At 41.3% G+C, this 27084-nt stretch overlaps 1 protein-coding gene across 1 annotated transcript in view; it reads left to right on the plus strand.

The window, feature by feature from the left end:
* Positions 1 to 569: 569 nt before the first annotated feature.
* The window catches only part of KLHL14 (kelch like family member 14), a 100778-nt gene continuing 74263 nt past the window's right edge, over positions 570 to 27084 (plus strand). The window contains exons 1-2 of the mRNA XM_061169806.1: positions 570 to 717; positions 2701 to 3674. Of these exons, the coding sequence (XP_061025789.1) occupies positions 2737 to 3674 (938 nt within the window). The 5' untranslated portion in view covers positions 570 to 717; positions 2701 to 2736. The remainder of the gene's footprint in view (positions 718 to 2700; positions 3675 to 27084) is intronic.

A 27084-nucleotide genomic window follows, 5' to 3' on the forward strand; every position in this document is an offset into this window, starting at 1 on the left:
TAGCAGTTTCAGCTCAGCAGCGAAGTCGCCAGCCTGTGAAGGCAGAGAGAAATTGACTAATTAGCAATGCGCACTAAAACTTGACGGTTCTTTATAGAGAGAGAGAAGAGAGAGGGAGAGAGAGGGAGAGAGAGGGAGAGGGAGGGAGGGGGGGCTCGCTTTTTCCCCTTCTTTCTTCCAAAGATGTTTGAAATCGCAGTCATTTACGCTCGACAATTTTTACAATAGCCTTGAGCCATAATTTTGCGAGTCTCTCCAGCATCCATCCCCCTGTATGGTCTCTCTCTACTGGCCAAGCACGACCGTTTCTCTCCCCAACCGTGGATTTCCTATTACTCTCGTTACGACTCACTGAGCCCCAGGCCCAAGGATAATGATGTGTTGTTTCTTGGTAGCATAATTTGTCACACGTACATTTTTTCTTCTTCTTCTCTTGCAGAAAGCTCTGCTCCCTCTCTCTCTCTCTCCCCTCTCTCCCTCTCTCTCTCCCTCTCTCTTTCTCTCTTTTCTCCCTCTCCTACATTTTCTTGCTGTTGCTAATTCATGGTGATCAAATGATGTACGACAAAATAAATTGTAAAGAGTGACGGCCTGGAGTTGGGAACCAGAAGGTGTTTTCCCCCTCCCAAGGAGAGAGCAAACCTTTAAAAAGGAAGGACAATTGATTTTTGGGGGGGAGCTTAAGTGAGCCTTGACTTTGCAGCTGGTTGAAAGCAGGTAAGTTTCTGGCCTTGTGTCTGCCTTGTGTGTGTATTTTGTTCTGTCTTTTGGGTTGTTGGCCGGGTGGGGAGGGACGCGAAGGGAGTCTTTCAGAGGGGTTGGGGGGTGGTTGTGTGGCAAACGCTCATAAAGAATAAAACTCCTATTGCAAGAAATAAGCAGATGAGGGGGGAAGGCAAAGGAGGAGAGCAAGAAGGAAGGGGAATAGGAAAAGATGGGGTGGGGGGGAAGACAACGAAGCGGGGAGAGCGAGAGGGAGGTATGACCGAGTCCACTTAAAGGGAGAGACTCTGGGAGATGTTTCAGGAGAGCCAGAGATTTGGGGGCGGGGGGGGGTGCTGCCGGGGGAGGGAGCTCGCGGGAGATTAGGGTCCACCTGGAACGGGATGATAAAGTGAGTCGAGAGGAGCCCAGTCCGGTGGAAATAGGAAGCCGGCGATCCAGGACTGGCGCCAGGCAGGGCAGAGTGAGCCGCAGTGGAAGGGGCAGGTCCGGCGGGATCCCTCTGAGCCTGGCGGCGGCGGCGGCGGCGGCTCTCCCGGGCTGGCGGGCGCGCGGGCGGGGTGTGGGCAAAGGGTCCTTTTCTGCTCAGCCCTAGAAGGCGCAATTACACGTTAAGGACCTGGCGCATCGATTTCGCCGCGCCTCCCCCCATCCTGCCCTCCTCCGCCTGGATGCGGGCGGCTCAGACTTTTTACACAAGTAGTTCCAGGGCCGGGGGAGTCGGGGTGCCCGAGTGGGGGGCCTCGGGGGGGCTGTACCGAGGGGCTCTGAAGGAAGCTGCGGCTTCGGCGGCAACGCTGGATGCAGAGATCCCGCGCCGAACTGCGCCCCCCCCCCATCGGATAGCCCCCAGCCCCTCCCCCAACACCTGCCAGTTAACTGAACTTCTCATAGTTACAGGAGTTAAAGCCACTGCGCCTAGTGCCCGGGAGGGAGAACCGTCCACACGAATCCCACCAGGCCTCCCGGCTCTTGCTCTAAATCCACCCCAGTAGCCCCACTTCCTTCCTCCTCGTCTTCCTCGGTGCCGCCCCGCGGGGGAAGGGGAGATACACGCCCGAACTAACGCGCTTTGAAATGCAGGGAGTGGGGGAAGGCGGGGGAGAGGGGGTCTGGGGCTGGAGGGATTCTCCTGCCAGGTTTAAAGGCGTCTCCGGAAAATTAGCAAAACTGAGTGGTGACTGGGAAGCCAACAGTTTGCGAAGCAGGGAAGCAGGCAGGGCCGGGGTGAGGGAAATGAGCTAGAATTGATAAGGACAGCTCCCGCCTCTGCCGAGTCCACTGAGCTGGTCCTCAACGCGCTCCGCTGCACTTTCCCGGGAGAAGAAAGGGCTTTATCTGCTCCCTCAGACTATCAGTCTAGGAGTTTCTCGGGGCAGCACGGCTAATCGAAGGGGTCCCCAGGTTTTGGAGGGCGAAGAATCGCCCGCCCGCACGCCTGTCGTGTCCCCGTTCCCACCCCCCAAAACTGGACCAACTGCGAAAAGCAAAGCTGCGGGCGCGAGTTGACCTGGAAGCTCCGCCGACGGTCGCCTCTGCGCTCTCGGGCTACCCCCCGGCTCCCCACTCCCCGGCCTCTCTCCGCCCCGGCCCGGCATGGACACGAGCCCACGGGGTGTCTCGGCCTCAGCCGCCACTTTGCCGTCGCTGCTGCCACCGCTGTCGCTGCCAAGAGCCGAGCCCGGGTGGTTTTAGGAAAGTGGGGGACGAAGTGTGTGGGCGGTGGCGAGAGGCGTAGTAGGGAGCAGAACGGGCGCCCGGACCCCAGACAGGGCCCTTCTGGTGGCGCTCACGGATCCAGCGCCTTCAGACCTCCTCCTAGGGTCGGGGTCCGGAGGCCAAGCTGAGCACTGATTGTGGTTCTTCGCCCTCCCCTCCCCTCCCCTCCACACCCGTCCCCACGCCGACCACACCCCACCCCCTCCACTACCCTTCTCCCCTCCCTCCCATCCCCCACCCCTGTCTGCCCGGTCGGAGGAGGGTTTAAAGCCAGGTGCGCCGAGTCAGCTCGCCATGTCCAGATCCGGGGACCGGACCTCCACCTTCGACCCCAGCCACAGCGACAACCTGCTGCACGGCCTCAATCTGCTGTGGAGGAAGCAGCTGTTTTGCGACGTGACCCTGACGGCCCAGGGCCAGCAGTTCCACTGCCACAAGGCCGTGCTGGCCTCCTGCTCGCAGTACTTCCGATCGCTTTTCTCCAGTCACCCCCCTCTCGGGGGAGGGGTCGCCGGCGGCCAGGACGGTCTGGGGCCCCCCAAGGACCAGCAGCCGCCGCAGCAGCAGCAGCCGCCGCCGCCGCCGCAGGAGGAGCCGGGGACTCCTTCCTCCTCCCCCGACGACAAGCTGCTGACCAGTCCTCGGGCCATCAACAACCTGGTGCTGCAGGGCTGCTCGGCCATCGGGCTGCGCCTGGTGCTCGAGTACCTCTACACGGCCAACGTGACCCTCTCCCTGGACACGGTGGAGGAGGTGCTGTCGGTCAGCAAGATCTTGCACATCCCCCAGGTCACCAAGCTCTGCGTGCAGTTCCTCAACGACCAGATCTCGGTGCAGAACTACAAGCAAGTGTGCAAGATCGCCGCACTGCACGGCCTGGAGGAGACCAAGAAGCTGGCCAACAAGTACCTGGTGGAGGATGTGCTGCTGCTCAACTTCGAGGAGATGCGTGCCCTGCTAGACTCGCTGCCGCCCCCCGTGGAGTCGGAGCTGGCGCTCTTCCAGATGTCCGTGCTGTGGCTGGAGCACGACCGCGAGACCCGCATGCAGTACGCGCCCGACCTCATGAAGCGCCTCCGCTTCGCGCTCATCCCGGCCCCCGAGCTGGTGGAGCGGGTCCAGTCAGTGGATTTCATGCGCACCGACCCGGTCTGCCAGAAGCTGCTGCTGGACGCCATGAACTACCACCTGATGCCCTTCAGGCAGCACTGCAGGCAGAGCCTGGCCAGCAGGTATGAGACAACAAAGCAGGGGGGGTGGGGGGCGAGAGGCCGGAGGGAGGGGAGGGGGCAGGCAGGAGGGGGATAGGGGTGGGCTGGGCGGGAGGCTCAGGCAGGCTGAAAACAAACGAAAACAAACAATTCAGACTGTGTGGGGAAAGTTGATTTGAGAGTCCCTGAAAGGTCAACAGGAAACTGGCCTCACAGCTTCCCCGAGCGCTAGAAAGCCCACGGTCTCAGTATCCCCAGAGCCGGAGATGTGGGACTTGCGGGCTGAAACTGACAGGCAGGTGGGGTCAAAGGCCAGGCAGTGAGAAGTACAGCTTTGGAGCCCTTTTTATCCAGGCTTCTCTCTACATCTCAAAATATGCTTGCTTAAGAAAAAGGATTCTGTGATGAGAAGTCCCCACCCCACTCCCCCTCTTTCCTGCCTTGGGCAAGCAGAAGTGCCAGGCGATGCTCCAGGAGGAAAGCTTTCATTCATTCTGACACTCAAGTTATTTTCTGTTTTTCAGCGATTGGGGTTTGCTTAGAGCTCTGAAAGGCTTTGTCTTTTAGGGTCGCTGTTAGAAATTCTGGCATCCCATACCCAGGCAAACTTTTCTATCTTATGAAAAAGCAAAACCTTTCCTTACAGCAAAGCAAGAGGATTCGGGGTGTCAGAGTGAATCCTGCCTAGTAGTTCCCATGTCAAAGGGAAGCACAGTTGAAAACTGAGAGGAGGGGAAGGTCATCTAGCTGCAGTTAGGTCTGTGCGCCTGCTCTGAAGTCACAAAGAAGTTGGAGAGTTGTTATTGCTGTTGTTGTTGCTATTTGGAATGTGTCCCCTGTGTGTATTGAACGCGGGATTTCCTGTCAAAGTGGAGAGAGAAACAATGCCTTTGAAAAATGCTGCTGAGATTTAAAAAAAAAAAAAAAAAAAAGACTGTTGGAATTGACAATCATGTTTTATTGGCTCCAATTTTAAACGCCTTTTTAAATGAGCCCTAGCAGAGGGTTGCTTTCTCTTTTTAGAAAAGAGAAGCAGTTTCTTCTCAGTTTCTCATGATAAAACATCATGACTCCAGATGCCAGGCTATCCCAGTCTAATCCACCTAAGTGCTATGTTAGAAAGTACATGGTTTAAGAATCCATCGTGGCCTTTTCCCACTCAGAACGATGTCTTAAACATGGGGTCCGCTTTCTGCAGCCTTATGGAACTAAATGTTTATTTTTTCCATCATGATGTTTCTACCAGACCTAGGTAACTAAAGTTTTAGGAAACTGGAAGATATTCTCTACAGTTGTTTAGGGAGCACTTGTATTCAGGTGAGGCCCACGGGAGGCATGGGAAATCTTGAACTTAGAAATCTTGTAAGTTGATTTTTCTACTATTTGCAAGAAATGAATTGTAGTGTCAGAACATGACAGTTAAGACAATAACACAAACGAGGATCCAAACTTATGTGCTTGAATAGTGAACACAGGAGTCCAAGCGACAAGAACATGGAATGTATTTCTATTTTGTAAGAGTTCCAATTTGCCTAAAGATCAAGATGGTAAGCTTAATGTGACGGGCAAATGTTACCACACCAAGGAACACTGGTGATCAATATTCGGTTATTTTAACTTTTGTGACTTATAAATGACTTACAAATATACTTAACTTAGCATGTATCATACTATTATGTTATAGTCCTGAACATACATTTATTCATATTTTTTAAATGTACAATCTAGTATAAATTCAGAAACCCAGAAGGATAATAAAATTAAGATTTAACTTGTTCTAAGAGTAAGTTGGGGAAATAAGCATTATAAATTTGATCCAATAAATAAGCTTGAAGTTCTCAATGCACTTTTACCTGATAAATATGTCCTAGGTTTCAGTGTTGGAAGAGTTGACTTTCAAAATGCAAAATCCATTTCCCACCTTAGTCTGGATTCAGCATGCCAGCTGGGGCCTGCTGGCTCTGTCCTGGTGGATGGCTGATACCAGGCTGCCTGGCTCCGTGACGACACCGTCCAGCTTCACTGGGCCATATCATTTGAAGGATATGTAGTGGCGTCTGACCACTGAATGCTTACAAGTGTCATGGATGCTGCAAGAATCTGATACTTCTGCAATAGGAAGAAAACTGTATTTTCCTTTAAAAGCGGAAGATACGGAAAATAGTTCATGTGAACCTATTGTTGATCTCAAAGTAATATAATTTAGACTTTGTTCCATTATTAGTAACTGAAGCATTTTAATTTTAGGGACTAATTACATTATTCTAATTTTAATTCACAGAAAGAATGCAAGAATACCCATCAAGATCTTAACTTAAATGTAGACAAAAATGCTGCAAGTTGCAACCAATAGTATGATATCAGCCCATTTGTTATAGCATCAGAGCAATACAAAAATGTTCTCTCAGCCTTACGTGTAGTCTAACAGAGGGATAAATCTGTTAAACAATTGTTTTTGAAATTGCATCACTTTTTATTGAAGACAGTTGAATGGAAGGGCATTGTATTTATTACTTTTTATCCACCTGTAGTCTAAATATGAAAGAGTTCCTCAGATTCAGAGAAGGAGTTGGAAAATTTAAATTGGCCAGTCTGTTGGAATAAGTTCAAAATACAAGCACATAGAATAACTTCAGAAGGAATTTACTTGTTTAAGAGTACATATTATCTATAGAATGTAGGGCTATTAATATAATAACAATATTTTAAATATTTTTTTAATTATTGAGTAATTTTGAATTTTTATTAAGTCTAGAAAAATAAAGCAAGCCAAGCATAGAGACTTTATAAATATGCAAATTAATTTAATTTTTGTCCTAGTTGTTTAGTTTTTCTGATTATGACATTTATACTCAGATTCATATTTTATTTTAGCAAACTAAGCATTAAGGATATTAAAAATAATAGACTTATTATCTTATTAAAATATATACATAACTAATTTAAGACCACAGGACTTAGATGGACAAAAATTTAAATATTTTGAAGTCTTATTTCTTATTTTCATATTGCTTTATTGCAAGAAATGGGACATTTAAGAAATAAGTTTTGAAAAAGTTTCTGGGAAAGTCATTATTAAAGGCTTCTAAAGCAAAAAAATTTAATAAAGTGACATGACATGCAACATTTAGTGTATTAAAAAGTAAATATCAAAAGACTTGTAGTGTAAGTTTAGCTTAAGTAACCCAAAAAGTTTTTTTATTTGTAGTTTTAAAATTTTTATGCATAATTTAGTAATTGTCCCAAGTAAATCAAATTGGACTGGATTAATTAACTTCTCTTTTACATTTTCATTGCACCTCCCACAATGTAACAATTAAATAAACGTTTAGTGAAAGTTGAAGGAACAAAATTATAAAATAAGAAAGCCTCAGTGTTACATTTTACCAAAAGTTCTCCAACCTATGTTACTATTGCACATAACAAAAGTCCATTGAACCTCATCCAGGAGAACACCTGTAATAGAAAAGCATTCATAAAAATAATTATATTTTTAAAATATTTTATCACCAGCTATTACAGTCCTGTATACAGTCCTGTATTGAAGTGTAATTTTCAAGAGATTATATTTTATAGATGATAAAAGGCTACCTTATAAAGATTTCACTTTCTGCAAAAGTCTATTTAAAGAGTTCATATAAATTAATGTAAAAATCTATTTAAACATCAGAAATACTAATTATCTATTTGCTAAAATGACTTGCAATGGCTAAAAAGCCATTAGAATTCCTTAAGGCACAGTTTTGATTCCTGGTTTTGGTGCTTAGAAAATGTTTCTTTAAATGTAGGACAATATTTTCTATTGATTCCCTTCCTAAGACCTGAATAACAACCTTAACAAAGCAAACTAATCTTGTGTCCGTGCATCCTCTAAATTGTGATTTCCCTTTATGTCAATTTGATACCCTCAGATAAGAACTTGTTAGGTAGTTAGATTTTGTATCAGAAGGCACTCAACCATTCAGAATACAATTTGTTTATTATCTAAAACAGGGCCATTGATTACAAAATTATATCACAGATATGGGAGCCAAATAGTTATAGCCTACAATCAAAAAGCAATTAGAGTAGATATTAGTGCATTGCATTGGCTCAGAGGACTTACTGACACTAGTGGACATGTTCAAATTTTAACTCATCTTTGTTTTTTTTCCCCATACTTATGAACACATTGAGGCTCACTCATTACCTTAGCTAATTTCTAAGTATCTCAACTTTCTTATCTTAAAAATACAGTGAAAAATGTTACTTTACTTACAACAGTTACTTCATACCAGGTGATATTCTAAGCCTTTTACAAATATTAAGTTATTTAATGCTCATAATAGCCCTAAGGGATGGGTACCATCATTTGCTTCATTTTATGCATGGAAAAACTGATGCACAGAGAAGTTAAGCATTTTGCCCATGGTTGCACAGCTGGTAAGTGGTAGAGCCAAAGTCTGAGCCTAAGCAGTTGTGGCTCTTGAGTCTGTGTTCTCATCCATGGTGTTCTGCTTCTTACTATGAGCCTCTCTATTCTATCATATAATCTGGTGATTGACCCTAGAGTTATATGTAGGTTTAAGACTTCCCTTTTGGAAAGACATTTGTGAGGGTTAAATTTTAACGTATCTGACTTTAAAAGAAGTTAAGGAGATGTATTATTCTGGACCAAAGTTCAGCTTTTCTGTTTCTGTAAAAGGTCAAATAGTAATTATACTTGGCTTCAGGGTCACACTAACTCTGTTGCAGCTACTTCACTCTTCCTTGGTAGCACAAACACAGCCATGGACAATATGTAAATGAATGTAAATATGTAATATTTACATATTCATGTAAATGAATGGCTGCATTACAATAAAACTTCATTTGTGAGCACTGAAATTTTATGTAATTTTCACATGTTATGAAATATTATTCTTCTTTTGATTCTTTTCCACCATTTGAAAATCTAAAAACCATTTTGTGTTAGGGGGGGTGCTGTATAAAAACAGGAGGCAAGCTGGATTTGTTCTGTGAATCATAGTTTGCCAAAACCCATTTTAGGCACTTGGGATACATCAGTGAACAAAATGGACACAAAATTTTGCCCTTATTCTAGTGGAAAGAATCCCTCTGGTCTTCTTGCTTCTGTTTGGAAGGAATTCAAATCTAAATAATTCTACCATGCCAAGTTAAAATTTCAGCTTTCTATAGTAAGACTTAGGAATTTGAATAGCAACCCCAGGAAGGTAAATGGTGATTAATTAAAACAGTGAATGAGTTGCTCATTTTTTTCCAACATACTGGATATAGAACCAACTAACATAGATTGGTCATTATTCAGAATAGGTTTTAATATCATTGATATGGTATTTTAATGATTTCCAGGAGGAAAGTAGAGGAGCCAGGTACATTTAACACACTGCTTTCTGAGATTGACATGTACATATCGAATAAACGAATCTAGGCATATGAATGAACATGTGAACAATTATTTTTCTAAATGCCAACCTGTATCTCCAGCTGCTGTGATCAAAGGGCATTCTTGGCAGGATTCCTGACTTCTAAGTAAATCAGCTGGATTGAGTATGTCTATAGAACCTCCCTGCCTTCTCCAAAGTGGGTAACCTCTGGAGGAGCGTGCGTGCTGCTGTAGGTTTGGCTTATGTGTCTATCTCCCCGACTAGATCAAGTGCCTGGACTTGACCCCAAAGTGTGAGTTCAGTATGAATGGGTATTGGTCTTAAATATAATTGTGGTGGACACTTAGGATTTGTTTCCCTTTCATGTGAATTGGCAAAGCCAATGAAAGATAAAAATGGAGATAACTTTAAAGATGATTACATACACACACACATACATGCACACAATTGCTGTTTGCCAGTAATAATGGTACCTATCACTAATTGAGCACCTACCATGAGTGAGCTTGACATATTATTTACATTCTTTCTAGTCCTTTCAATCTTTTTAAATATTAGACAGTTGAGGCTCAGAGAAAATAAGTAAGTTGTCCAATTATCTGAATAATGTTGAGTTGGGAGTCAATTGTCATCATCTGAAGAATAGTCTCTTATTATGAGTGCATATTGTAAATATGGCCTCTATGAAAAGCAAACTCCAATCTACACCTCCCATATCTTTGTTTTACCACAGCACAGTAGTGATTAACAGTTCCAACCCTCTAACACATCTTCAAACCACCCAACCAATGAAGAAGAGTGAGAGGAAGACAGTAGAAAGCCCAGATTTTTTCCTACTGGTCTACCATACTCAATTATTAGTTCTGAGATTAAGGGGCTAAATAATGAGATTGCTGAGATTTATCACTATGATACTGACTTACTAAAAATAAGATGAGCCAATATATTTTAAATAAATCAATAAAAATAAGAACTTTTCAGCTTAACTTTGAAAAATAATTGTGAAAATAAAACAAACCAAAACAAAGCCTTGGAGCTTGTATTGGAACCAAGAGATTCCCCCCAGCCCCCTAGATTTCTGTGCACTGGAGTCCTAGAGAAGCTATCAGCTTTGTTTCTGTGAAGACAAGAGAAAACTCTTCACATTGGTGATACTTACAAGTGATAAATACAACAGGTAGAAGCCAGAATTCTAAAAATACTTGTATGTTTTAATAACAGAAAATAAGATTACTCTAATTGAAAATCTATTCTGCTTATCTTTTGTTTCAAGAAAATCATTTTAACATTTGCTACACTATAGTGTTTATGCCTTCTGTCATTCATTTGGAATTTCAGAAAATATATTCAGTGCTATGTCATTTCCATTAACATCCAAGATAATTCTTGATGCATGAATTACTAATGATGATTTCTCTTAAAAAAATAACCAAACAAATAAGCACTGTTATGATATGGGCAGGACAGTGAGTTAACCAGGGGAAGGACTCTCGGTTGTAACATATAGTGAATATGTCTATTTTACTGTAAATATCAAAAGGGCTTATTTACTCACAAATATTAATGACAATCAGGTTAGAACTATTTGCAACATAAGAAGTAAAGCAGAAAGGCACTAGAGAAAGCTTACTGTAGTTGGGAAATGAAAATAGCAAATATTTGTGATAGAAAGAGAGAAAATAAATCAAAGGGAAGTAAAAAAAAAAAGAAGAAAAAACAGCAGTAACAAAAATGCAAGGAAATATGGGAAATCAAAGAAGTTATTAAGATAGAAACCATCTGAAAAAGAAAGAAAAAGAGAACTAGTAGTAAAGGAGGATGGGCAAGAAAATTCTAGAGCTTGGAGAGTAGACGCTCAATATTTGTTGGACTAAGAAGCACAAATTAAGAAGCATTTAAGTCACTACGTAGTGAACATATAATTTGCAGAGTTATAGACAAAGTTCCACTAAAAGGAAAAAAAAGACTCTTTTCCTCAAAAGAAAAAATTTTTCAACAAGAAAAAAATGGTCAGTCATGGACCCTTCACTCCTATAATTTGATTCAGTTCAATAATTATATATTTGTAATCTGAGTTAAGATGTTTTATAAATAACTTTTTGTTCTTGTGCTAGATAATGCAGTAGCTTCAGAAGCATCAGGGTTTAAAGGGGCAGTCTGTTATGCCAACAGGAGGAGATGAAAATGTAACTGTATTCTTTGTAAATCTTGATTCTCAGTATAATTAGAGCTGGCAGCAGACCTGAGAAACAAGGGGACCTTCATGACCTTGGGCAGATTTTCTAAACCCATGCCCATGGCCGTGCCACTCCCACGGTGGGAATTTGGGGTGATGCGTCGAATTTACCACTAACAAGAAGTTCTGCCGCGGAATATCCCCCAAACTTGTGTTGAACATGTGTAACACACCGAACTCTGTGCTATGCTCTGAGATACAGAGTGAAGAAGACAGACACATTCGTGACTTCATGTGGTTTACCGTATAAGGAAAAAGTAAATAAGTACACAGATTAATCACACTGGTAATATATGCTATAGATTGGAAAAGTGCCATTTGCTGGGAAACGGTATAACACAGTGCTGTAACCTTGTCGGAGTGGCCAAAGAGTTCTTTCTCTGGTACCTTCCAGGGGCTGAAAGAAGGTGTGTGTGGCCAGAGATTGTGCAGGGAGGCTTGTCCAAATCATAGAAGAAGTTGTGGGCTCTGCTAAGGATTATCCACTGCATGGATGAATTCCATATGGAAAAATCAGCATGCTTTTATACTTGAACTGAGTAAATCATCAATACTGTATTGGAAACACTGCCACCTTTGAATTCGTAAACCTAAATGTGTATCTTAGCTCTACTTTAGCTGAGTCCCACATCAGTAAAATGGGTTAAGAATTATTGTTCACCTTCCTGGGGTTTTGGTAAGGATCAGCTCAGAACGTGAAAAAACTACAAACAGAAAGTGCTAGTTGTAATTGATTTCTTTTTAATTTTAAAAGATACACTAAGCAAAGTTACCTGAATACGTTTTTGTCCATCTAGAAAACCCTTGAACATATTTGTGATTTCACTGATAGCACAGAAATAGTCAGATTTCTAAGGACCTAAGTAAGAGTGAAGTTGGAGGGACCCGAAGGTGAACACAAGGTCATCAGAAGGAAGTGGGAAAATCAGAATTTTTGATTGCTCTCAGCAATTTATATTTCATTCCTGAAAATGATGGCCTTTTTAGGTATAAGAGTCTCCATTTCTTCCTTTCACAGAGGAGAGTCCCTCCTCTTTTTAATCTCATACATTCGATGTAGGACTTCGTTTGCTGCCGTTCGCAGAGCCTCTGGCGTCCGTGTCTGGCTCTCTGCTCCCACAGCGCCTGCGAGCGGGTTGGTGAGTTACACCTGCGCAGGGACCCGAGCCTCCTCCGAGCTCAGCTGGGCCACCGTATGGAGACTGGCTCACTGGAGGCTGCAGAGAAGTGAACTGAAGAATTACAGTCGGTTTCACTTCCCTGCCTTATGTGCCTTCAGGTGCCTCTGAAGACAGACGAGGCCAGTGAAATGCAGAGGAGGACGAAGAGAGAAAGACCTAGGTTAGAGAAGAAAAGAGTCCTTGAAAATGTAGAGGCATCGTTGAAAGATGCGGAGGGACAGATGTGTTTGCGTGTCTGCGTGCGTAGCCCCCGACACTGCGTACTGTGGGCTGCCAGCTTGAAATTTTCTGTACGGTGGCTTCTGAGAGGTGTTTTTATCAGCTAAAGGTCTATTTTGCGTGTGGGTGGGGCCGGGACAAAGATTCACAGTCTGGCACTGAGTGAGGAGTTACTGTGTTGGGAGGGTCAATTTTTCGCCAAAAAGAAAATAGTCGTATTTTGTAAATCCTGCTTAGAACAAAGCAGCAGACTCTGTCTGGCCCTGATTTTTAGCACCCCTCAGAACCAAGCACACCGGAACATCCTGGGCAAATGGAAAGGATTAGAAGAGGGAATGGAAAATCTGTGAGTCAGAGAAGGAAACTTCGAAGGAAGAACTTTAATGCTTTAGGATGCACACCGGGACCTCAGCACTTCCTACCCCATATGCATTAACAGGGGGCCATGGATACTGTGAGGGATCCCAGCCAATACTGGTGTGTTATAGAGGCAGAAGTGTGAGCCTTCTAGCAGAGACCAATTTGGTGGATTGGTTACTATGACAACTGTACCACTACTGTCAGTGGCAATTCCTGTAAACTCCCTGTCTTAAGGTTTTCGCAAGGGTTCACTCCAGAATAACATCTGTAGGTACAGATTACAGAGTAAAGCTAGGAGATATAGGTATGGAGAGAAAGAATACGACATAATAGGAGGTACAGATAAAAATGTTATGTTATAGTGCAAATATCTTAAACAGTTCTATTGCAGAGTAATTAAGACCTAAAATTCAGACAGATGCAGGTCAAATCCCACCTTGACCACTTAAAAGCTGGCTCTCTTTGGGAAATTTACTTAATCTGTTTTCAGATTGCTTACCTCTGAAATGTAGATAATGATACCCACCTCATCAGGGCAATTCTGAATGTTGGAAGAATGTATGTACTACACTTAACACAGTGCCTGACGGTAAATACTTAATCATTGATAGCTTTTATTTTTATAGGAATAGTTCTGTTTATATCCAATTTGCCTTTCTGTTCACTTGTTAGGACTCCTAATTCCATATACAGGATGATCATTCTAGAGCCGGATTCTCACAGTCTGAATCCCAAGTGCTGCTCTGATAGTGATAAGGTTTAGCTGACAGTGTCCATTTTATCCACCTTTGAGTAAACTACAGAGCTGAGGCCAGTCCTGAGTCCGGTCCATTCCCTTGTTCTATCCATGTCAGCAATTGGAAAAGTTAGAAAAACCTTTGTGGATTCAGGTTGAACAGCTTTTTTGAGGTGTAATTTACATCCAACACAATTCACCCATTTCAAGTGTACAATCCAAGGAGCTTTAGTATATTCACAGTGTTTGCCACCATCACCACAATTAATTTTAGAACATTTTTACCACCCCCTCCAAAAAGACCCCATACCTATTAGCAATCAGCCCCCATCTGCCCCTGCCCCTTGCAGGTGTAGGCAACCACTAATCTACTTTCTGTCTCCATAAATCCATAGATTTTCTTATTCTGGACATTTCATATGGAATATGGCATCATGTAATATATGGTCTTTGGAGCTGGCTCCTTTCATGTAGCATAAGTTTTCAAAGTTCATCTATGTTGTAGCATGTAACAGTACTTCATTCCTTTTTATGGCTAAATAATATTCCATTGTATGGCTAAACCACACTTTATCCATTAGTGGATGGACATTTGGTTTGTTTCCACTTTTTGCTATTATGAACAATGCTGCTATGAGCATTTATGTACAAGTTTTTGTGTGAACATATGTTTTCATTTCTCATAGATACATACCTAGGAGTGGAATTGCTGGGTCTTATGGTATCACAGTTAACACTGAACAAATGTTTAACTTTTTGAGGAACCGTCAGAATGTTTTCCAAAGCATCTGCACTGCATTCTCACTAGCAGTGTATAAAGGCTCCAATTTCTCCACATCCTCGCCCACACTTAATACCTGCCTTTTTGACTGTAGCCATCCTAATGGATGCGAAGTGCTATCTCACTGTGATTTGCATTTCCCTAATGGCTAATAATGCTGAGCATCTTTTCGTGTTTTTATTAGCCACTTGTATATTTTTTGGAAAAAAGTTTTTTTCAAATCCTGTGGCCATTTTTTAGTTTGGTTATTTTCTTTTTCTTATTGAGTGGTAAGAGTCTTTTTGGCATTTTTGGGAGGGCTTCTTATGGTTCCTAGATCACAGCTGGGGCCACCTTCTGCAGGAATTGGGTGTTCCATTTGACAAAAATGAAAATCAAATGCATGCACATGTACAGTGGAAAATTCTCTAGATACTTTTATAAGGCACATATGTCTTATTAAAATTCTTGGTTTTTAGTGGGGCAGAGGAAATTATCTGTGGTTGATTTTGATGTTGTTTGTTTTCTTCTTCATGTGATTATTTTGGCTTTATGTTGATTTAGTCATTATATTCCTCAAGTGATAGGCTGCACTTGGTGTAGCAAATCTTTTATTCAAAGAAAAAATATTTATTACTCAAGTTATTTATTTACATTGTCTTAAAGGCACATCAGAAATTTTTATTCAAACTATGTTTATACAATAATTATTTTAGGGAAATGAGGTAAAGTTCTTTGACTGCCAAGACAGTGATGACTCATAAGAACCACTGAAGAAGAAGAAGAAATTTTTTAATAAAACCTGAAAAACAGATGCTCTTATTTGAAAGGGGATGCAAAAGTGTTCCTTGTGAGGATCAGCAGGAAACAGCACAGCCCAGAATTTTCAGTCACGGCTGACATTCAACTGAGCGCTTCCCTATACGTATCACCAAGGCAGTTTTTGACATGGAAAAGCTAAATTCATCATGAGAATAACTTGTCCGGTTTCATCTTCCTTTGCTACAGTGTCCTTGCAATTTTCCTTAGGGACAAAAAATATCTACTGCTCTTGACAAGAAATTACTTTTACTACTCTTACTTAGTAGGTTAGGTTACTTCACTGACTCTTCTTTTTTTTAAGTTTTTTATTTATTCATTTATTTATTTTTGGCTGCACCGTGCAGCATGTGGGATCTTAGTTCCCTGACCAGGGATCGAACCCAGGCCCACAGCAGTGGAAGCGTGGAGCCCTAACCACTGGACCGCCAGGGAATTCCCATAGGTTACTTCACTAACTCTTGCTTTGAGTGTATGGATATGGCAGAGTGTTCAGCAAATCATTTCCTAAGCTTAATGTTTATGCTTCTGGACGGAACAATTTCTATTTTGATTATGAATCTCTTTGAACAATCAAATTCTTGCTTTCTGTTAAAAGATTTACATGTCTATTACACGACAAAGAAGACTTCAGGCCACCATCATAGATCTGAGTGCAAAGCAGTAGAAATTTTAACGTGGATTTCTTATCTGGCTATTCAAAGGGACAAAGTGTTATTAAAAGCATGTGATAACTTCATAGGTTTTAGTAGCACTACCAACAGATCCCAAGTAAGCAGATAATTGCCTAAATTAGTCACTTTGTGTGTTTAGAAGGCAGGCACCTTCTTCCCTCGGCAGAATTATAGAGAAGATACCTAATTCAAGGTAGTCAGTTCAGAAACCTGAGAAACCCAATGAACTTCAACTGTCACTCAGACATTCTTATATTCAAAATTTGGAAAGAGAAAGCAGACAAAGCAAAACTGAAATAGTTAAACACCACTTTGTTGCACTCAAACTCAAGATCTGTGATTGCTCCAGAGTTAGGAAGCAGCAAACAAAACCAGCAGCAAGCAAAAATCCATTCCAAGGAAGGGGCACCCCCTGTACAGGAAGAAGCCCCTCAAGTCTTGCATCAGCCTAGTCAAACTGAGAGCCCAGGTTCCAGAACACAATCGTCTTTTTGACCTAGAAAGAATAATCTCACCTCAGAAAGATTTTTCTGGAGAGTGCTTCCCATTTTTTATGGCAAGGAAACTTTAGAATCTCAGAGCATGAGAAACATTTAACATGTCTGAAAGCACAAAGAAATGTATGTCTATAGCTTTACAGACACTAATTAGAGTCTGCCACAAAAGCTTATGGAATCACTTCTCTCCTTTATCCGTATCTGTTCTTATCCCTCCTGGTTGCCCTCCCTTCATTGGAACATTGTTAACCGTTAACATTTACTGCATATGTAAGTAGCCGAGCACCAAGCAGAGGAGGAGATAAGGAGTCTGCCTCCCATGTTCCAAATTCTCCATACAGTGAGTGGTCGGTTGGCTGCTATAAAATACAGCTGTTATGTGGTGAAATTAAGACGATCCTTTCTTAAAGCAGTCGTGCAGGTTTTGACCATGGAAGCCTCCTTCTCAAGTGTCAATTCCCAAAAATGAGGGTGAGAGTCATTGGCATCATTCTGCCCTGTGTTCCTGTTGGCTGGATAGTTCTGTTAAGGGCTGTATTAGTCCGCTCGAGCTGCCATAACAGAATAAATATGGACTTGTTAACTTAAACAACTGAAATTTGTTTTCTCACAGTTCTAGAGGCTGGAAGTCCAAGATCAAGATGGAGCAGGGCTGGTTTCTGGTGAGGGCTCTCTTCCTGGTTTTCAGACAGCTGCCTTCTCACTGTGTGCTCGCATGGCCTTTCCTCTGTATGCAGAGCTGGGGGGTGGGGTGGGGAGAAGAAGAAGGGAAACTCTGGTGTCTCTTCCTCTTGTTATAAGGACACCAGTTCTATTAGATGTGGGCCCCACCCTTATGACCTCATTTCACCTTAACTACCTCCTAAAAGCCCTATCTCCAAACACAGTCACATTGGGAGTTAGGGCTTCAACATAAGAATTTGGAGGCAACACCATTCAGTCCAAAACAAGGGCCAAGAATAGAACACAAGGAATTATAAAACAGGTCGAGGCACTAACTGAAATGTTACTTTTCAACTAGATCTATACAGGCAAAATTATCTAGGCAGATGAGCAATTATCCAAGTCAGCAATGTGTTGATAGATCTTCCAATAATACAAACCTAGAAGAGAAAAAAAAAAAGTACAGATCTGCTTTCCTCAGCCCCATAAAATCTTGCCTAAATCAGTAGTTCTTTGAAGAATCAACCATAGAGCTTTTTTATTGAAACAGATCTTCCCTAGTCCTACTCAGAGATTCTAAATAGATTGATCTGGAACGTGGACCCAGGAACCTGCATATTTAGCAACTTCCTGGGTGATTTTGGGACCACACTGTGAAAATCATGAGACTAAACAGATGCTTCTGTTTTCCAATTTGCTACGTATCTATGGACGATGGAAGAAAATACTGATTGCGATTTACTGGAAGATAAGTTTAAGGAAAATTTGTTGCAATATTAAAAGAAATCAGATTCACTGACATGAGAAAAAGGGAAATGAGTCTTAGGGAACGTTACTGGAATTACCGGACTCTAGGGGATTTGTTTCCTGATGATGAAATTTGGGTACCTACTGCGCTAGAGAATTTTCAGGATAATTCAAGCCACACGGTATAGAGTCCACAATTCAGCTTCAGAGAATGTGGTGAATTTTCCCAGAATAATTTGTTTCTGCCTGTCAGAGATCTGATGATTGAAAAGGACAGTGTCAAGGATTGGCTGATCGGTGAGTCTCAGAGGCTTCTGCAAATTCGCCTTCCTGGGGGGACGTTGGAGGGCCTCCTAGATCCTGCAGATCCCTTGAGCCAGGGTTTCCTTTATCACTTAGCCCCTCCAGGGTTGGTGAAGCAGCAAAGAACAGAAAGAACTGGCTCCCCACAGGGAGGGAGAGGAAAAGAAGAGGAGGATAAGAAATTCCTATTTCACCCACCGCAGTGGGGTGTCCCTGGGCTGGATCCCCCAAGCCACACCTCATCGTCTCCACAGCACACACCCCAGGCCTGCCTCAGTCCCTCGCGGCTTCTCTACCCCAAAATAAGGATAACTTTCATTTATCTTAATCCCAGGATGATTTCATAACATTATTCTTCCCCTAAAGATAAATTCTGGGCCCATGTAGAGGGTATCAGCTACAACTCCCTTTTCTTGAAGATGGATACCGATTTATTGCCATGAATATTCCAAGAGAAGCATGGGGTAATACATTCAGTTACTAACTAACTTTTCTCCCTGTCTCTCTGCATGACCACTCCTGCAGTGACGCTCCAACTGGCAACAGCCTGCCTGGCAGGAGGCTGGCTCCCGTTACTCAGAACGAGCTTCCTACTTTCCCCATGAGAAATCTTTCCCTGGAGTTAGAGGAATGGATAAAATCAGTCTCTAGACCCATGAGGTGTCAGTCAGGCCATTCATTGTCCCCTCATCCTGAATGGCTGAACTTCTGTTTGGGGAACCTGATTTTGTTAAAGATTCATTTTTACTGTTAGGTCTTGGACTGTCAGATACAAGTGATTTCAGTGGGAGGCATGTAACATCCTGAACTTGGATTTTCAGCGTCATCACGTGATCTTGTGTCTTTCTGCACTTTGTCTTGTGCAGCAGGTACCAACATTTCCCCAGGTCAGGAAGTCACTCTTTTCTCTTCAGAAAGGCGGCCAGATGGGAGGGAGAGAGAGAGAAGTCTCAATAATGAGATTGGTTCTCAAGAGGCAGCGTAGTCTAATAATTGGCCTTTATTAGGGGTTTAAACGCAGGCATGACTTAGGAGTCCATCGCTGGCATGAGAGTGATGCTTTATCGCTTTTCGTCACTAGGCTACACAGAGCTTGAATAGCTCCTTGGTGACAGGCTGCACAGAGCCACTTCTCTCTTGAGCAAGAAGAAGAGTTTTTTCCTATTACACAAACATTGGTGTCCCTGCCAGCGTGGTGGGTGACATCTGTGCTAGTGAGTAGGGAGACCCCGAGCCCCACTTGGAGGCAGGAGGATTAGTCGAAGAGGTCATACTTGCCACACAGCTTCCTCCCAGGAATAGCGAGGATTAATGAGATGCTATTCCCATTGCAATTCATGCTCCTCAGAAAGTCGCTATGTACTAGGTATTAGAATTCGAGATTATACAGGTAATCACGCAAAGAAGATATTCAACTACTTCTAGTTACCAAAGGAAGCTTTAATCTAGGAGGTTGGGAAGAGGTGGGGTGTGGAAATGCAGTGAGTATAAAGTTGGCTGGAAGCCATTTTTCCTCATGAAGCAAAGGACCAGGAGTGAAGTGTGAAATGCTATGTACAATATAGAGATAGACCCATTCTGGCTTATGAACTAAGCCTTGGGGAGGCTTACATTTCATGGATTCAGATGACGACCTTAAGACACTTTTGTCATATCTGCCTCTGCCATCATGAACCCGTCTACAGCTTTGGTGTTCAGAGAAATGTGGCAAAAACATTGGCAAACTACCCCAGCTGCATGCTGGAGGACCCGGTGGCATTCTGAGTTCAGTATGTGTCAGTGAAGAATTGTGGAAGAATGTACTAGTGTGCTACAGGGGCTGGGGTGAGAAGGGAAGGAGTCGGAAGATGGTTCATTACAATTGTAACATGCAAAGCTCCAGTCACTCAACATGTTGAGCTTCTCATGGTCAAACCTATAAGAAGGGGCCAAGTTGGAACGTGACTAGGTTTTCAGGGTCACAGTTTTTCAGAATGTGACCAGGGTTCAAGATCTTAAAGTCCTGGTTTCTTCCATTTACTAGAGTGTGTCCTCAACTATGGTTTACCTGCCACTGGTAGAATGTGAGACCATTTCAGATGGTACACGAGAAACCATTTTTAAATTTATTTTAATCGTTAGGTATTACTATATTTTAACATGTATCAGAGATAAAACACAGTTAACCCATGAAGCCCATGATTCATAAATATAATTGCTAGAACAATGATTCTCAATACCGGTTGTATATTAGAATCACACAGAAAGCTTAAAAAGATTTTTAAAAAACACCGACGCTGGGTCCCACAGTAGATCATGAAATCAGAATCTCTGAGAGGCGCCCCGATCCTAAATATTTTATAAAAGCTCTCCCAGGTGGTTCTAAAGAGCGGCCACCATTGGGAAAGACTAGAACAGACCAGGATTAAGCATTTTAAAGTGATCAGTTTTAAATAAAATATTAAGTAAATAATATACGGATATGGCAAAGATCATTAAGGTCCTGTACTGTGCTAATAACTGAAATTTGGTAAACTTCCCTCTATCGTGGGTAGCTCCCATTCTGGGGGACAACACTGATCCTAGGTAGCAGGTTAGATTTGGGGGTTAATCAACAAGACTGTCTGTTCTCCAATATGTCACGCTCTGACTCTTCCACATTTTGGTTCAGAAACACGGCTTTTCCTCTTTCCCTTTTGCCTTTTGACACCCCCATCACCACACCCACTGACTGGACCTTAAAACAGATGAGGGAAAAAAAAAAGGATGATAAGAATCTGTAATGACATATATCTGGATTAGTGGGATTGCAAATGACTTTGACTCTTTTCACCAGTTCGTTCTTTTATTCATCATTTCTTCATTCCTACAGCAAGCATTTACTGAGTACCTATGTAGTACTAAGTCCTTTTTGTGTTTAACTATACTTAGAATTTTTCTCAGTGAGCCTGTGTTGTCTTTATGATCAAACAAATCTTAAAGTTACTTCCATTTTAGGAAAACTAAATACTGTATATGACTGACCATTCTCCACTCACCAAGCAGCCAGACTCCTGGCGGGAGAAAAAGTGTCAGAAGATGGAAGCAAAGACATTTTCAGCCATTCCTGAGAATCACAGAAGGGTTGTGTACAAAAGCCCTAGAGACATTTCCTCTGTGAAATGGAAGAAATAAAACCCATCCTGAGGCACTGGAAAAGGTGCCCAAACCCTTTTTCCTCTATTCTTTCATCTGTTAAATGGGGATAATGATACTTTATGTTCACCTACCTCAGAGAGGCATTACCAGGTCTATTTAAAGGCTTTTCTGATGAAAGCTGCTGTGTAATTACCAAGAACAGCTATGATTAAAAAAAAAAAAAAAAACCTAAATACAACAGCAAATCAGCTGGAACAAGTTCTCCAGGGAGTTTACTTCTCTGGAAAAATTTAAGAAAGGGGTAGCAGCTCTCCTCTGGGGACTTGTGGGTACCCTTCTAGCTGGACGTTTAGGGAAGGCTAGCTGATCTGGAAAGTCTCCTCCTGGCTACTGATTTGGGATCTTTCTCTGTTTACTTTTTCCCCATGGTCTAAGCAGTTTCCATCTGAAATTCCTCTTTCAAGTTTTTCAGATCTTAACTCAGACACTGTTTTATCCGTGAAAAGAATCTCAAGCAAGGCACTTACCTATGACAGAGAAACAGAGAGAGAGTGTTTGAGAGAGACAAAGAGAGAGAGAGAGAGACAGAGAGACAAAGAGAGAAAAGGGAGGCTATAATGTAGAGGATATGTGCATTTTATCGAGGATAAGTAATGGGGAATTCTTTGATAGTTTATAAAAAGAGGACTGAAGTAATTGATCATTAATGTCAGGCTTTGCTGAAATTCATTTGACAAAGCATGTAGGGTAAATTCGATGGGAGCAGAAACTCACAAAGCAAGGACATCACTATTACAACAGCTCAAGAGAAAGGCAACTCAGCTGAATCAGGCTACTGGCAGTTTGGTTGAAATGAAGAGATATATTTTTTTTATTTTGGAGTATAGTTGATTAACAATGTTGTGTTAGGTTCAGGTGTACAACAGAGTGATTCAGTTATACATATACATGTATCTATTCTTTTTCAAATTCTTTTCCCAATTAGGTTGTTACAGAATACTGAGCAGAGTTCCCTGTGCTATACAGTAGGTCCTTGTTGATTATCTATTTTAAATATAGCAGTGTGTACATGTTACAGCTCTAGAATCCATAGGATTTGGTACAGCATTGACTATAGCAGGAAAATGAGAGAAGAGTCAAGATTACCATAAAATTTGGAGAGTTGGATATCATAAGGTTTGGGGACTTCCTTAACAGAGAGAGATGGCAGCCAAGAGTGAGTGGGTTGAACTTATGAATGAGATCTAGACCAATGCCACTGTAGGAAGCCCAGTGGTTTTATATTTTTGCTAAACTTGCTTGTGCAGTAAATATTCTGACTGTTTATAAACAGTGAACCTATGGTACCTGAAAAGGCTTCTAAACAATAAAAGAAAATATCAAAATTCCAAAGATGGATTTTCAAATGAGTGCTTTGTAAGTTTAATAATTATGCATAATAATAATCATTGTCATTTATCGATTGATTACTATGGGAACTACATAGATATTTTCCATATGCAACTCAGATGTCAGCTGGTGGCTTTTCAGTTCTGGTAAAGACCTGATAAACTTGTTGCAAACCCCTTCAATCCAAAGGCCTGTAGAAATCCAAAACCTGTCTTTGTCTCTGTGAATCCCCAGGGCTTTACATCTTCCCTAATTTCTCTGCCTCCGGATCACTACCAAACACCACTGCTGTACCACCAGATGTGAAATTGCCCATTCACTCACCGCTTGTGTAAAATGCTAAGCCATCATAGGGTTAGCAAAGTTTACTGAAGTTGGAAAGTCGTGGGAAAGAGGCATAACTTCTTCCAGTCTTCTCCAGCCTCTCCCTACTGGATCATGTTGGGAGGATCAGGTTTTTTTTTTTTTTTTTAATAAATTTATTTACTTTTTATTTATTTATTTTTGGCTGCATTGGGTCTTCGTTGTGGAGCGCGGGCTTCTCATTGTGGTGGCTTCTCTTGTTGCGGAGCACGGGCTCTAGGCGTGCGGGCTTCAGTAGTTGTGGCTCGAGGGTTCCAGAGCGAAAGCTCAGTAGTTGTGGTGCACAGGCTTAGTTGCTCCGCGGCATGTGGGATCTTCCCAGACCAGGGCTTGAACCTGTGTCCCCTGCATTGGCAGATGGATTCTTAACCACTGCACCACCAGGGAAGTCCCGGGAGCATCAGTTTTTGTCTCCCCTCACTGTGCAGAGACATTCATCTTTAAAGGCAACAGCAGCACGAAGTGCCTTTCGTTGGTTGAAGAGACTAGCTCTAGGAGGTGATTTTGTTTACGAGTTGCAGCCATTTCTTTTCCAAATTATGCTTAAATGACTTCATTTAACCCTCACAACATTCCCACTTTACAGATGAGGCAACTGAGGCTTCAAGAGGTTGAATACCAGCCCAAGGATATAAACATATGAAGTGGTAAAAAGAGAACTTCAGTCCAGGTCTGGCTGATTCTTAAATTAAAATTAACTTGGCCTTTGAAAGATGGAATAATTATTATCTACCCCCATTTACATTGCCCCTTCAAAACTGCTTAGTTTTTCCATTACATCTTTGTTTAAAAAAAAAAAAAAAAGGCAATTCACCTCTGAAGACCATATGTGGGGAATTACAGAGTAAAAATCCCAGTATTTATGTATCATTTCAGAGAGAATGAGTTGGGATGACTAAAATATCTAAACCATGGAAATGTGATGCTGTTACTTCTAAGTAATAAAATTTGGATGGGGACATGGGCTACTCGCTTATCAAACCTGCAGATTACACAAAGGAATGGCTATACTGAGGATGATGGCGATGAGGAGGAGGAGGATGGTGATAGACAGCATTTAATTAGCACTGCTATAAATGCTTTGCATACATATTTTTTAATCCTGAAGATTAAACAAACCTATGCCTTAAGTCTATTCTTATCCCAGTTTTACAAATGAGATTCAAGAGGGCAAAGAAGCTAGCCCAAGGTCACTCATCTCAGAAGAGCTGAAGCCAAAAGTCTCACCCCAATTGTGAGACCTACACTCTTAAAAACCAGGCTGTCCTGCTTGGAGAATCGTGATATTTCCAATAGATGTCCCCACTAGAATGGAAGTAACTGCCATGAAGAACAGGGAATTTATTCCTCTTGTTCGCACCGTGATCTTAAGTGTTTAGAACATAGCAGAAACTGGAACATAGTAGAAACTCAATTAATAATTGCTAAATGATAAATTAATTGAAACAAAGTGTCTCAATCAGTAGAGGATAGAAAAGCATTTAAAAAGGGTAATGCATTGATATTTAAAATACTTAACTAGAAGAAATATAGGATAGGAAAAAGCCTGACTTGACAACCTGGGTTGGTTTTTTAAAAACAATCTGTATTTGTAGTCAGCTGGAAGCTGTACAGGAACCAGCACTGCATTATGACAGCTGAAAGACCATTGTGATTTTTAAAAAGCCTTAAAAAAATACATCACATCACATATCAATATCATATTTGTTATATTGTGTACAGTTCTAATAAGGTACATTGAGTACATTTTTAATAAGGAAAATGGAAATTTTTTCAGAAAGAAATGGAAATTTTCAACATGCTAAAGAGAAGACATATAGCAACTATCTGCCATTATTGGAGGTGCTGCCATGACAGCACCTTGCTCTTTTTCTCTGAAAGACTTTGGCAGATTCTCAGCTCAGCATAAGGAGAAAAAAAATCAACCTAACACAACTGTCCAACAAGTTTCCACAATAGAGTGCGTTTGAAAAACTAAGGTCCATTTCATTATAAATTTCCAAATTAATAAGAATACTTATAAAAAAAAAAACTATTGAAAGGATTTCTACATTATGTAGAGAACTGGACCAAATCAGTGACCTCAAGTCTGGCTGTGTGTCAGAATCAACCAGAAAACTGTGAAACATTATTGATTTTTAAGGCCTCATCCCACTGAATCATAATCTCCGGGAATTGGGACCTAAGAATCTATCTCAAGAATCTTAATTTTTTAATCCCCTCAGATGATTTTGATGACTTGCCAGACTTGGAAATCCTTGAACGAGATGACCTCAAAGTTCTCTTCTAACTCTCTGACTTAATGATTCTTAAGAATATTGCAGAACATTTTCTTTAATAAATAAATAATGATTAGTTATCTGCAAAATGAACTTAGCCTAAATGTACATGGGTGGCTCTAAAGTGCCAGCAGACCAGCTGATTTCTTAAACTGGTTAAAACACTTCTTGCAATCTAGTTAATAAAAAATGTTTATATGTATCCTGGGAAGGAAAACTTTATCTGGCCTGTTTCCCAATTATTAAAGTTCCAAATCACTGAAATATAAATAAATGAGACTTTACCATACTTAGAACACCAGTATGATGAAAAATTTGTTTACACCAGGAGGTTTTAGGTTATCCTTCAATCATTCATCCCTGGAACCAAAGTACCTATGTGCGCGAGCGCACACGCACACACACGCACACACACGCACAAATGTGACACATGGTAAATGTTGGGCAATTACTGAGCTGGAACAAAGGAGACCTTCAAATTCCATCGCCTTTTTAACCTTATATTTTTCTTTGCAAGAATCTAGGGACCCAAAGGCATCTAAATAATATTATTAATCAAGACATACTCAGCTCTTTAAGTTTCTCTAATTATTTAACTCTTAAATATATTACTTTGGTCTAAGTGGTGCTAAAATGAGGAGTAAAAAGGAGTATTTTTAAAATATTAACAGACTTAAAGAGAACAGATTAATTTTGGCTAAATTGGCTTCCTGTGTAAAGAGCTTCTAAAAAGTATACTATGTTGCCATATGAAGGAACTCTAATTATTGCAATATTGTAGATTTTGCCTAATCTAAAATTAAACCTGTAAGGCTCCACTGGAATTGTTTAGAAGAGAATAATTGAAACCCCCTTCAGCAAGTTAATTCAGATCCTTCTAATTTTACTTTTCTAGTTCACAAGGTATCTTTTTTCATGGTGTTTTCAAATTGAAGTTCACACACATCAAATAAATGGCATGATAATCAGAGGTTTCAATATCCAATATGCATTCATTATTATCTGTCATTATTGTCATTGTCACTATTATAATTGCACACTGTAAAAAGAATGGACGCTTTTCCACAGGAATTATTCACGTGTATTAGTTTCTAGGAGTAATTGAATAGTTGACATTGCATTTATATCAAAGTAAAATATGTGCTGGTTTTTCTCATTTGTTTTATTCTTAGGAAATAAGAAATGTAGAGTAATCTCTATTAGTTCTCTTTATTTGGATCCAGAAATGTTCACAGTTTTATGTAATGTCCGATGTATATTTTCTTATAACAAGGCTCAAGATAGCCAATATAATTAAAATGATAATTTTCTAAGAACATACAATTATAAGATAACAGCTAGGTAGTGAAACCCTCTTAATTAACTTGTATTTATATGTGTGAACTCAACAAGTATCTCTGTGAAAAATACTACTTTTCTTTTTTAACTAATTAGGTTTGGCATAATGAAATAAAGCCCACATTGTATTAATACTAAAGATAAATTAATAATAATTTACCTTAGAGTTTACATAGAACTTTTCACTTCATTGTTTTACATAATCCTCATGACAATTCTTTGAAGATGCAGATCAGATATTACTCCTCTATTTAAAGATGAGAAAACATAGGCTCCAAGAAGCCAAGTAACTTATACAAAGTCACTCTGCTGAATAGCAAAATCAGCCCTAGAATCCAGGTCACCTGGGTCTTAACGAGAATT

Source organism: Eubalaena glacialis, chromosome 15 (genome assembly GCF_028564815.1).
Source record: "Eubalaena glacialis isolate mEubGla1 chromosome 15, mEubGla1.1.hap2.+ XY, whole genome shotgun sequence".
Lineage (NCBI taxonomy): Eukaryota > Metazoa > Chordata > Mammalia > Artiodactyla > Balaenidae > Eubalaena > Eubalaena glacialis.